Source organism: Pseudophryne corroboree, chromosome 6 (assembly GCF_028390025.1).
Source record: "Pseudophryne corroboree isolate aPseCor3 chromosome 6, aPseCor3.hap2, whole genome shotgun sequence".
Classification (NCBI taxonomy): domain Eukaryota; kingdom Metazoa; phylum Chordata; class Amphibia; order Anura; family Myobatrachidae; genus Pseudophryne; species Pseudophryne corroboree.
The window spans coordinates 28288492-28301583 of NC_086449.1; the positions used below are offsets into that span (position 1 = coordinate 28288492).

The 13092-nt window shown below is 45.9% G+C and overlaps 1 protein-coding gene across 1 annotated transcript in view; it reads right to left on the reverse strand.

Annotated features, from left to right (window-relative positions):
* The window catches only part of LOC134935971 (gastrula zinc finger protein XlCGF17.1-like), a 61108-nt gene that overhangs the window by 10074 nt on the left and 37942 nt on the right, over positions 1 to 13092 (reverse strand). The window contains exon 2 of the mRNA XM_063930833.1: positions 3165 to 4451. Coding sequence (XP_063786903.1) covers positions 3226 to 4260 — 1035 coding nt within the window. The 5' untranslated portion in view covers positions 4261 to 4451 and the 3' untranslated portion in view covers positions 3165 to 3225. The remainder of the gene's footprint in view (positions 1 to 3164; positions 4452 to 13092) is intronic.

Below are 13092 nucleotides of genomic sequence, written 5' to 3' on the forward strand. Positions count from 1 at the left end.
TTGTTGAGGCAGGATGCCATCATGTCCACCTGTGGCTGTTCCCATCGACTTGTAATCTGTGCGAAGACTTCCTGATAAAGTCCCCACTCTCCCGGGTGGAGGTCGTGTCTGCTGAGGAAGTCTGCTTCCCAGTTGTCCACTCCCGGGATGAACACTGCCGACCGTGCTCTTCGCCCAGCGAAGAATTCTGGTGGCTTCCGCCATCGCCACTCTGCTCCTTGTGCCACCTTGTCGGTTTACATGAGCCACTGCGGTGATGTTGTCCGACTGAATCAGAACCAGTTGGTCGCGAAGCAAGTTCTCTGCTTGACGCAGGGCGTTGTATATGGCCCTTAGTTCCAGGATGTTGATGTGAAGGCAAGTCTCTTGACTTGACCACAGCCCTTGGAAATTTCTTCACTGTGTGACTGCTCCCCAACCTCGGAGGCTTGCATCCGTGGTCACCAGGACCCAGTCTTGAATGCCGAATCTGCGGCCCTCCAGAAGGTGAGCACTCTGCAGCCACCACAGGAGTGACAACCCTGGCCCTGGGGGATAGGGTGATTAACCAAAGCATCTGAAGATGTGATCCGGACCACTTGTCCAGTAAGTCCCATTGAAAAGTCCTCGCATGGAACCTACCGAAGGGAATGGCCTCGTATGATGCCACAATCTTTCCCAGGACTCGAGTGCATTGATGTACTGACACCTGTTTTGGTTTTAATAGGTTCCTGACCAGTGTCATGAGTTCCTGAGCTTTCTCTATTGGAAGATAAACCCTTTTCTGGTCTGTGTACAGAATCATGCACAGGAAAGGCAATAGAGTCGTAGGAACCAACTGCGACTTTGGAATATTTAGAATCCAGCCGTGTTGCCGTAACCAGAGAAAGTGATACGCTGTTCAGCAACTGCTTTCTTGATCTCGCTTTTATGAGATCGTCGAAGTACGGGATAATTGTGACCCCTTGCTTCCGCAGGAGTACCATCATTTCCACCATTACCTTGGTAAATATTCTCGGTGCCGTGGAGAGACCAAACGGCAACGTCTGAAATTGGTAATGACAATCCTGTACCACAAATCTGAGGTACGCCTGATGAGGTGGATAGATGGGGACATGAAGGTATGCATCCTTAATGTCCAGAGACACCATAAAATCCCCCCCTTCCATGCTTGCGATGACCGCTCTCAGCGATTCCATCTTGAACTTGAACCTTTTCAGGTATATGTTCAGGAATTTTAAATTCAATATGGGTCTGATCGAACCGTCCGGTTTCGGGACTACAAACATGGTCGAATAATAACCCCTTCCCTGTTGCAGGAGGGGAACTTTTACCACCACCTGTTGAAGATACAATTTGTGAATTGCAGTTAACACTATTTCCCTGTTGGGGGAAGCTGGTAGGGCCGATTTGAGGTATAGGTGAGGGGGCATCTCTTCGAATTCCAGCTTGTATCCCTGAGACACAATTTCTATTGCCCAGGGATCCACCTGGGAGTGAACCCACTTGTGGCTGAAATTTCGAAGACGTGCCCCCACCGGGCCTAGCTCAGCCTGTGGAGCCCCAGCGTCATGCGGTGGATTTTGTAGAGGTTGGGGAGGACTTCTGTTCCTGGGAACAGCTGTGTTGTGCAGCTTCTTTCCTCTGCCCCTGGCAAGAAAGGACGCACCTCGGACTTTCTTGTTCCTTTGTGAACGAAAGGACTGCATTTGATAATGCGGTGCTTTCTTAGGCTGTGAGGGAATATAAGGCAAAAAATTTGACTTTCCAGCTGTAGCTGTGGAGACCAGGTCCGAGAGACCCTCCCCGAACAATTCCTCACCCTTGTAAGGTAAAACCTCCATATGCCTTTTTGAGTCGGCATCACCTGTCCATTGCCGAGTCCACAGGACCCTTCTGGCAGAAATCGACATAGCATTTATTCTAGAACCCAGTAGACTAATGTCTCTCTGAGCATCTCTCATATATAGGACAGCGTCTTTAATATGCCCCAGGGTCAACAACATAGTATCCTTGTCTAAGGTATCAATTTCCTCAGATAAGGTATCCGTCCATGCTGCTACAGCACTACACACACAGGCTGTCGCGATCGCCGGCCTCAGTAAGGTACCTGAATGTGTATAAATGGACTTCAGGGTAACCTCCTGTTTGCGATCCGCAGCATCTTTGAGAGTAGCCGTATCCTGTGACGGCAGGGCTACCTTCTTGGATAAGCGTGTTAAAGCTTTGTCTACACTAGGGGAGGATTCCCAGCGTAACCTGTCCGTTGGCGGGAAAGGGTACGCCATAAGAATCCTTTTGGAAATCTGCAGTTTTTTATCTGGCGATTCCCAAGCCTTTTCACATAACTCATTTAGCTCATGTGAGGGGGAAAGGTTACGTAGGTTCGCTTCTTCTCCCCTTAGTCCCTCGTTGCAGTGAGCCTGTTGCCAGCAGGTCTCACTGTAAAATAAAAAACCTAAACTAAACTTTCTTTCTAGGAGCTCAGGAGAGCCCCTAGTGTGCATCCAGCTCGGCCGGGCACAGAAATCTAACTGAGGTCTGGAGGAGGGTCATAGGGGGAGGAGCCAGTGCACACAAGATAGTCCTGAATCTTTCTTTAGAGTGCCCAGTCTCCTGCGGAGCCCGTCTATTCCCCATGGTCCATACGGAGTCCCCAGCAATCCACTAGGACGTCAGAGAAATAAAAAATAGGATTTAAATTACCTGCTGGTAAATCCTTTTCTCGTAGTCCGTAGGGGATACTGGGCGCCCGCCCGGTGCTTCGTTCTTCCTGCTAAGTTACCTGTTAACTGTTGTTTGGTTCAGCTGTTCACGTTCTGGTTATTATGGCTATCCTCTTTATATGGGTGTGCTGGTTTGAAATCTCACCACTGTACTTATCCCATTTTCCTTCTCAAAGTATGTACATCTCCGGGCACAGCTTCCTAGACTAGGTCTGGTGGGAGGGGCATAGAGGGAGGGGCCAGCACACGTATTCAAACTTTTATTGTGCCCATGGCTCCTAGTGGACCCGTCTATACCCTTTGTACTAAATGGATTCCCAGTATCCCCTACGGACTACGAGAAAAGTATTTACCGGTAGGTAATTGAAATCCTATTTTTTACAATATTACACTATCAAACTGTTTATTCTGTTTACATACAAGGACAATTTCACTGAATATAAGGGAAAATGTTATCACCATCTATTGTTGGACAATTCGAAGCGCAAGGGAGAGCGTTAATATTTCTACATCTGTATATTTATAGTTTCTCTCCTGTGTGAATCCTATGATGTGTAACAAGGTTTCTCTTGGAGGTAAAACCCTTGCTACATTCAGAGCATTTAAATGGTTTCTCTCCTGTGTGAATCCTCTGATGCACAACAAGTTGTGGCTTGGAAGAAAAACACTTTCTACATTCAGAGCATTTAAATGGTTTCTCTCCTGTGAGAATCCTCTGATGCACAACAAGCTGTTGCTTGGAAGAAAAACACTTGCTACATTCAAAGCATTTAAATGGTTTCTCTCCTGTGTGAATCCTCTGATGCACAACAAGTTGTTGCTTGGAAGAAAAACACTTGCTACATTCAGAGCATTTAAATGGTTTCTCTCCTGTGTGAATCCTCTGATGCATAACAAGTTGTTCCTTGGAAGAAAAACACTTGCTACATTCAAAGCATTTAAATGGTTTCTCTCCTGTGTGACTCCTCTGATGCACAACAAGCTGTTGCTTGGAAGAAAAACGCTTGCTGCATTCAGTGCATTGATATGGTTTCTCTCCTGTGTGACTCCTCTGATGTGTAACAAGGCTTCTCTTGGAGGTAAAACACTTGCTACATTCAGAGCATTTAAATGGTTTCTCTCCTGTGTGAATCCTCTGATGCCTAATAAGTTGTCGCTTGGAAGAAAAACACTTGCTACATTCAGAGCATTTAAATGGTTTCTCTCCTGTGTGAATCCTCCGATGACTGAGAAGTTGTGACTTATAGGAAAAACACTTGCTACATTCAGAGCATTTATATGGTTTCTCTCCCGTGTGACTCCTCTGATGTTTAGAAAGGTATATATTGGAGGAAAAACACTTGCTGCATTCAGAACATTTATATGGTTTCTCTCCTGTGTGATTCCTCTGATGTAAAACAAGGTTCATCTTGGAAGTATAACATTTGCTGCATTCAGAGCATTTAAATGTTTTCTCTCCTGTGTGGGTCCTCTCATGTATGAGAAGATGTGATTTATATTTGAAGCATTTGTCACACTCAGAGCACAGATATGGTCTCTCTTCTTTGAGACTCATCACGTATAAGAGAGGAGACGTAAATTACTTGAATGTTTCGTTTATCCAGAAATTGAGAAGATTCTATGGCTCCACCAGAGGTGTAAGAAGAAATGACATCTTTAGTTGGCTTGATCAGATTACAATGTCACTTTCCCCAACGTCTTTTTTTGGGTCTTGTGTATTCTTATTAAGCCTGCTCCTTACTTGTCCTGTAAGAAAGGTAATATGTTAAAGCAGAAAAGTAACCAGGTAATTATACTTTTAACGCAGAAGAGAAGATGATGTATATTTATATACAATAACAAAAATCAGTCACTAACCATTGTTTTATATTTGTGTATGTTGCCAAATTGCTGAAACTCCATTTGCAGTGAGATGTGCAGCACAGAGACCTCTACCATCCCGCAGCAGGTACCAATACTTATATATATATATATACCGTTATGGTAAGAACTTACCGTTGATAACAGAATTTCTCCTATGTCCACAGGTATCCACAGGATAACATTGGGATATGCCGGAGCGACAGCGGAAATGGCACCAAGCAGTCACGAGCTTTCTGGCCTCCCAGGATGCATCGGGCTCCTCCATATAATCCCGCCCGACTCAGTCAAATCAGTTGTTTTCATAGCAATTAGGCAGGAGCATCATGTAGAACCCTATTCAGGCGATAAGAACACACATGCACAACCTTCCACGCAAGAGGGAAGAGGTTTAGTGATTGTAAAGATCCTCAAATCAGGTGCATCAGGGTGGGATCCCTGTGGACATAGGAGAAATCCCGTTATCAACGGTAAGTTCTTACCATAACAGTATATTTCTCCGGCTGGGTCCACAGGTTATCCACAGGATAACATTGGGATTCCCAAAGCCATTCTTAGTGGTGGGGACGCTCCTGATTAGCCAGGAGAACCTATCGCCCGAATTCCGCATCATGAGAGGCAAAAGTATCCAAGGCATGTCTAATGAATGTGTTCATGGAAGACCATGTGACTGCCTTATAAATCTGTTCTGCTGAAGCATCATGTTGTGCTGCCCATGAAGGACCAACCCTACGTGTAGAGTGCGCAGAGACATTAGCCGGAGCAGAGAGATCAGCATGAGAATATGCTTCTGAAATGGTCATTCGAAGCCATCTTGCTAGCGTCTGTTTAGTAGCAGGCCATCCTCTTTTTTAGAGAATGAAGAGAGAATCTGTCTTTCTGATGGCACTAGTACGATCTACATAAATTCTTAATGCACGGACTACGTCCAGCGGCGCTTCTCCCACAGAAAGTCCCGATACCTGAAAAGCCGGGACTACAATTTCTTCATTCAGGTGAAACTTTGAAATCACCTTTGGAAGATAGCCAGATTTAGTTCTGAGAACTGCTTTATCTGGATAAAAGATCAGAAAAGGAGACTTACATGACAGTGCTCCTAAATCTGACAATCTTCTAGCTGACGCCATTGCCAGTAGAAAGAGAACTTTAGCCATCAACCATTTAAGATCTGCTCTCTTAAGTGGTTCAAACGGAGCCCCCTGAAGGATTTTAAGAACCAGATTTAAATCCCAGGGTACTGCAGGAGGAACAAACGGTGGTTTAATGTGCAACATTCCCTGAAAAAAAGTATGCACATCCTGTAGGTTAGCAATCTTTTTCTGAAACCATACAGTTAATGCTGATACTTGAACTCTCAAGTATCCTTTAAACCCTTATCCATTCCTGCTTGGAGGAAATCCAAAATCCTGGATACTTTAAAAGATCTTGGATCCATACCTCTTTCGCTACACCAATGAATATAGGCCTGCCATATTCGATGATAAATATGAGCTGAAGAAGGCATTCTTGCTCTAAGCATCGTTTGAATTACCTGTTGTGAAAATCCTCTTGATTTTAGGATAGAGGTTTCAACAGCCACACCGTCAAAGACAGCCGTTCCAGGTGGCTGTGATAGCAAGGCCCCTGCATTAGTAGATCTGGACGTTGAGGAAGCAGAATTGGAGCTTCCACGGACATCCTTAGTAGATCTATGTACCAATGCCTTCTAAGCCAGGCTGGAGCTATTAGAATTATGGCTCCCTTTGCTTGCTTTATTTTTCTCACCACCCTGGGTAACAGGGAGATTGGAGGAAACAGATATGCCAGATGAAATTCCCATTTCACTGGTAGTACGTCTACAAGGATTGCCCCGGGATCCGTTGTTCTTGACCCGTATGCCGGAACTTTGTTGTTCAAACGGGACGCCATAAGATCCATCTCTGGCAGACCCCATCTGTTTACTAGAGTTTTAAATACTTCCGTGTGTAACGCCCATTCGGTCTCCTGAATGGTGTGTCGACTGAGAAAGTCCGCTTCCCAGTTCAGCACTCCTGGCACAAACACTGCCAGAAGATGGAGTTCTGCCCATCTTAGTATGTGAGTTATTTCCTCCATCAATCTTTTGCTGTGAGTTCCTCCCTGATGGTTGAGGTACGCTACTGCTGTTGCATTGTCTCAACGGATCTGGACCGGTCTTCCTTGCAGACTGTACTTTGCCTGAACCAGAGCCATATATATGGCCCTTATCTCCAACAGATTTATTGGCAGGCAACTTTCCCTTGTGGTCCATTTTCCCTGGAACCAGAAATTTTCGAACACTGCTCCCCAGCCTTGAAGACTGGCATCCGTTGTCAGTACTTGCCAATCTGCTATCCAAAAGGGTCTCCCCTTGTCTAGATGGTCCGTCTATAGCCACCAGGCTAATGACCTTTTTATGTTTACTGGAAGCTTTATCATCTGTCTTTTTATTGTCTGATGATTTCCATTCCATCTGGTTAAAATAAGGTGCCGTAGGGGTCTGGAGTGGAATTGTGCATATTCCACCATGTCGAATGTTGACACCATCAGACCCATCACTCGCATTGCTGCATGGACTGATACTGTCTGACTGTGCAACAATTTCTGAATCATTATCTGCACCTTGGATATCTAGACTTGAATCCAATATGGCCCCCAAGTGAACCGTCCATTGTGATGGACTCAGACGACTTTTCCCAATTTATGAGCCATCCGTGTCTTTGTAGACAAGCTATTGTCTGTTGGAGATGGCCTAAGAGTAATTCCTGGGACTGTTCCAGGATTAAAAGATCGTCGAGGCATGGAAAAATTCTTATCCCCTGCTTGCGGAGATAAGCTGCCATAACCACCATCATTTTGGTAAATGCCCTGGGGGCTGTTGCTAGCCCAAAGGGCAAAGCCTGGGACGGAAAATGTTGCTGGAGGATGGCAAACCTGAGGTAACACTGTTGGGACCGTGCTATGGGCACATGCAGGTAAGCATCCTGTACATCCAGAGATACCATGTAATCTCCTGGTTCCATGGCCAAAACTATGGAGCATAATGTCTCCATGTGAAACTTTGGAACCCAAACGTATTCGTTTAACTTCTTGAGATTGAGAATTGGTCGGAATGATCCATTTGGATTCTGAATAAAAAATAGGTTGGAGTAAAAGCCCTGTCCCCTTTGTGTCAGGGGTACTGGGATAATTACCCCAGACTGAAGCAATTTCTGAACTGCTTCCTGCAAGAGCTCTGGCCTTCGACTCTATACGAGACGGGCTGCTGCAGAAAAACCTTTGAGGAGGTTGCTTCTTGAAAGGTAAACCATAACCGAGAGATACCACCTTCTGCACCCAAGCATCTGTCGTCGACTGCTGCTATATGTGTGCAAAATGAAGGAGTCAGCCCCCAACCCTGGAATCCTCCAGGCGGAGGCCCGCACCCTCAAACTGATGGCTTCTGCTCTGGTTTGGAAGCTGGCCATCTATTGGCCCATTGCTTCCTACCTCTAGCTGATTTATTGTACTGGGGTTGGTTAGAATTATCCTTTCCCTCTACCTTGCCATCGAAATGCCAAAATTTAGAACCCCTCGGTTTAGGTTTATAACTAGCAGGAAACCTGACCTTTTTGGATTCAGCTTCCGATTCCAGAATATCTGTCAATTGCTTTCCAAACAGAATATTACCCGCGAAAGGCAACGCTTCCAGAGCCTTCTTGGATTCTGCATCTGCTTTCCAAGTACGTAGTCAAATTGCTCTACGAGCGGCTACCGTTAAGGCTGATGCTTTAGAAGCAATCATACCCATATCAATTGCTGCTTCTTCCAAATATTGCGCAGCTTGTTTTATATGACCTAGATGAGACTCCTGTTCCCTGGTAGGTGCAGAGAGGCCATTCTCTAGTTCTTCCGCCCATTCTACCATTGCTTTTGCCATCCAGGCTGAAGCCATAGCTGGCCTCACAACAGCCCCTGACAGAGAAAAAATGTTTTTCAAGAAACCATCTACTCTTCTATCTGTGACATCATTCAATGAGGTAGACAACAATGGTAAAATAGATTTTCGCACAAGTCGCACGACATGTGCATCTACTTTAGGAGGAACTTCTATTTTAGAACAGTCCTCGGCCGGAAAAGGATAGTAAGAATCCCACTTTTTCTGAATTTTATATTTTTTATTGGGTGTAGCCCATGGTTCTTCCATGATTTCCGTCAGATCTTCTGACCCTGGAAATTCAATCCTAACTGCTTTTGGACGTTTAAACACAGGTGCTTAAGATTTTGTTATTGCTTTGGCTGATTCTTCCAGAGACAGAACAGCCTTCATGGCATCAATAAGCTCAGCTATATCCTGAGCTGAAACCCTCCGACTGGTCGTCATATGGGGAATTTGAATACACAGTATCCTCATCTGTTGTATCGTCTTCTGCAGTCTGTAACATAGATGTATCTACCCTGGCTTCACTAGCCTGCTTACTTGTTGAAGCTGCTGGAATTAACCCACAAGAAGGGAGCTGCATGTAAGGGTTAATAGTGTATCCTACTCCCGGGTGTGGCTATTGTAGACAGAGTCTGTGCAAACACACCCCATGGTGGGTCTACTGGTTGCTGAATCTGTCTTTTATTTTGCTGATACGCACAACAGGTTGCACATAACCCGTCATAAATTAGATACTGGGCTTTCACCCCTACTTTACAAGATAGACATGTTAAGGGTGTAGGAGTCCCTGATAAAGAATCCTCGTCACTTTTGCCGCTCATAGACATGGTAAATAATCTGTTTACACAATATACTACACTCTGTGTGACTGAGATCACTTATATAAATATAAAAGTGATATCAATCTGACCACAACCCAAGCACCCGAATTGAGGTTCAGAAACAATACCGACAAACATATAAAAGTCAGCAATACCACTAGCAGTCACATGTTAAATATCAGCATGTGTCACATGAGTATATAATCAGCCACAAAATACTAGTCCAGTATGTAGTAGTACAAACTACTGTTTCTGTTTTTAAACAGTTATTTTAATTTAAGTTTTTCAGTCAAATAATGCAGAAAACCACAGTACTGTACAGGCCTCATACGCATTGTGTACCAAAATTAACTATTCATACTACACAGTAGATAGAATTTTAGTACTGTATAACCCTTACTCAGTAGAGTGGGATACACGGAGACTCACCCCACTTCCAGGATCGATCAATACGCTCAAATGACGCTGAGTGGATTCAGACGCTAATAGTGTACACTGCCGCTCCGGTAACTGATAAGAGACACAGACGCTCAATAACGGACAAAGACGCTCAGTGAACGATGAGTGTATGCAGACGCTCCTGTCTGCGACCTGGTCTCGGCGGCAACTCTAATGTACACAACCGCAGCGGCCTAAGTTGCGACCGAGTACCCTTGTGGTAGCGTCTGAGACGAAAGTGAGGTAATCAGTTCATGGACGGAAGACGCACGGAAACTGGTCATGAAATGGGGGAGGGGTGGCCAGGAGAGCGTCTGACTCCCACTGCTGACAAACTCCAGGGATCGCGGCCTCAACCTAGTCCTGGCACCTATGATCCCTAAAGCATAGCGCTGTAGCACTTAAGAGTGGCGGCGCATCAGCCACTGTTTGTGATCTCCTCCAATACAGTGCAGCTGTGTCCGGAATCCCCTAGTAAGTGGAACCAATGCCTTACCTTCTCTCCCCATGCTCCGGCCACAGCCTGGTAACGTCTGCTGGACCTGCTAGAACATCCGACACAGACGCCCGTCGAGACAGCACTTATACCCGAGGGTAAGTGTTGTTGCGACCCGGTGGAGAGTTGTTGGAGCGACTCTTTCTAGCATGCGTTTAAGACGCTGTTAAGAAAGATCACTCAAAACATAGTAAGACTATAAAAATAAAATAATAAAAGCTTAGGGTTGGCTTTAACAGCAGCCCTGTGACCATGGTCCGGCTCCTGCCGCACCAAACAAAAAACTGATTTGACTGAGTCGGTGGGCGGGATTATATGGAGGAGCCCTGGGAGGCCAGAAAGCTCACGGCTATTTGGTGCAATTTCCGCTGTCGCTTCGGCATATCCTAATGTTATCCTGTGGATAACCTGTGGACCCAGCCGGAGAAATATGGTCTATTAATGTTTCTATGATAATTGTATAACCCTCATACTCTGACCACACATTACTGCACAGACCATAGATGGGTAACACATGCTACGGATAAGGTCACACCTACTGTCACCAGTAAGTCGCCATTCTCTCTGCACACACCATGGGAATGGAGTGTGTGTGTGTGTGTGTGTGTGTGTATGTATGTGTATGTATATATATATATATATATATACATACACATACACACACACACACACACATATATACACACACACACACACACACACACACACACACACACATATATAATACACATATGCACACGCACACATATATATATACACACACACACACACACACACACACACAGACATATATATATATACACACACACAGGGCAGTACGGATGGTGTAATGGTTAGCATTACTGCCTCACAGCGTCGAGGTCATGGGTTCGAATCCCATAATAAGCTTCTGACAAAAAATAGCATTTTAATTACCTACCGGTAAATCCTTTTCTCGTAGTCCGTAGAGGATGCTGGGGTCCATATTAGTACCATGGAGTATAGACAGGTCCACCAGGAGCCATTGGCACTTTAAGAGTTTAATAGTGTAAGCTGGCTCCTCCCTCTATGCCCCTCCTACCAGACTCAGTCTAGAAACTGTGCCTGAGGAGACGACATACTTCGAAAGAAGGAATTACACAGATAGTGGCGAGATTCATACCAGCTCACACAAACATGAAAAACACGCCAACATGCCGGAACAACTCAGCAACAGCTGAACAGTAAATAACGCAGAACTTACCTAGGAACCAGGTAACACTGAACTATAACCAATGCAGGAAAACGAAGCGCTGGGTGGGCGCCCAGCATCCTCTATGGACTACGAGAAAAGGATTTACCGTTTCAGATAATTAAAATCCTGTTTTCTCTTACGTCCTAGAGCAGTGATTTTCAACCTTTTCCAACTCGGGGCACGGCAAACAAAATTCTAAAATTGCCAAGGCACACCATCAGTACCCCACAAACAAACACCCCCCCCCCCCCACCCCACCCCCTCAAAACACTCACTTTGGCCCACATGGGGAATTAAAACACACATTGGTACCCACAGTAATTCAACAAATGCACTGGCTCCCACAGTAATTAAATACATTGGCTCCCCACAGTATCTGCATATATTGTCCCCCTACAGCAATTACACACATCCCCCCCACAGTAATTAAACATTGTCCCTCTACATTAATTGCACATATTGTCCCCCCACAGCAATTATACCCCCCCACACACACATTAATTGCACCTATTGTCCCCCCACAGTAATTAGACATTGCCCCACCAGCAATTACACACATTGGCTCCCCACACACAGTAATTACACATACCCCCATAGCGTCAGCCGGCAAGAGTTAATGCAGCCATGAGCAGTGAGGTGCAGCACTTTGCTGGCGGCTGGCAGTAATGCAAGAGCAGCAGGGAGCAGGACTTGGCTGGCGGCGGCGGGCGAGCAGCCGGGCGGGCAGGTGATGTTTCGCGCTGCGTTGCTAAAGTTCACCGGCGTGATGACGGCCAGCGCATCTCTGGTGGCACATCTTAAAGCCACTGGCGGGACACCAGTGTGCCGCAGCACAGTGGTTGAAAACCACTGTCCTAGAGGATGCTGGGGTCCATATTAGTACCATGGTGATGTACCAAAGCTCCCAGTACGGGAGGGAGAGCGCGGAGGCTCCTGCAACACTGCTTGACCAAACTGGAGGTCATCAGAGGCCAAAGTATCGAACTTGTAAAACTTGGCAAACGTGTTCGACCCAGACCAAGTAGCCGCTCGGCAGAGTTGTATCGCTGAGACACCCCGGGCAGCCGCCCAGGAAGAACCCACTTTACGAGTAGAGTGGGCCTTTACAGATTTTGGACACTGCAATCCTGCCGTGGAATAAGCATGCTGGATAGTGAACCTGATCCAGCGTGAAATCGACTGCTTAGAAGCAGGACATCCAATTTTCCTTGGATCATAGAGGACAAACAATCACTTTTCCTATGACAAGCCGTCCTCGTTACGTAAATCTTCAAAGTCCTCACTACATCCAAGGCCTTTGAAGTAACTGAGGAGTCAGTAGCTACTGGAACCACAATAGGTTGGTTGATGAGGAAACCCGACACAACCTTAGATAGGAACGGTGGACGAAACCGAAGTTCCACCCTGTCTTCACGGAAGATCAGATAGGGGCTTTCACAAGATAAAGCCCCCAATTCCGACACGCGTCGTGCAGAAGCCAAGGCCAACAAAGTGACCGCCTTCCACGTGAGAAACTTGAGATCAGCCTCCTGTAGAGGCTCAAACCAAGCAGATTGCAAAAACTGCAACACCACATCAAGATCCCATGGAGCCGTAGGCACCACAAAGGGAGGCTGGATGTGCAGAACCCCTTTCAAAAA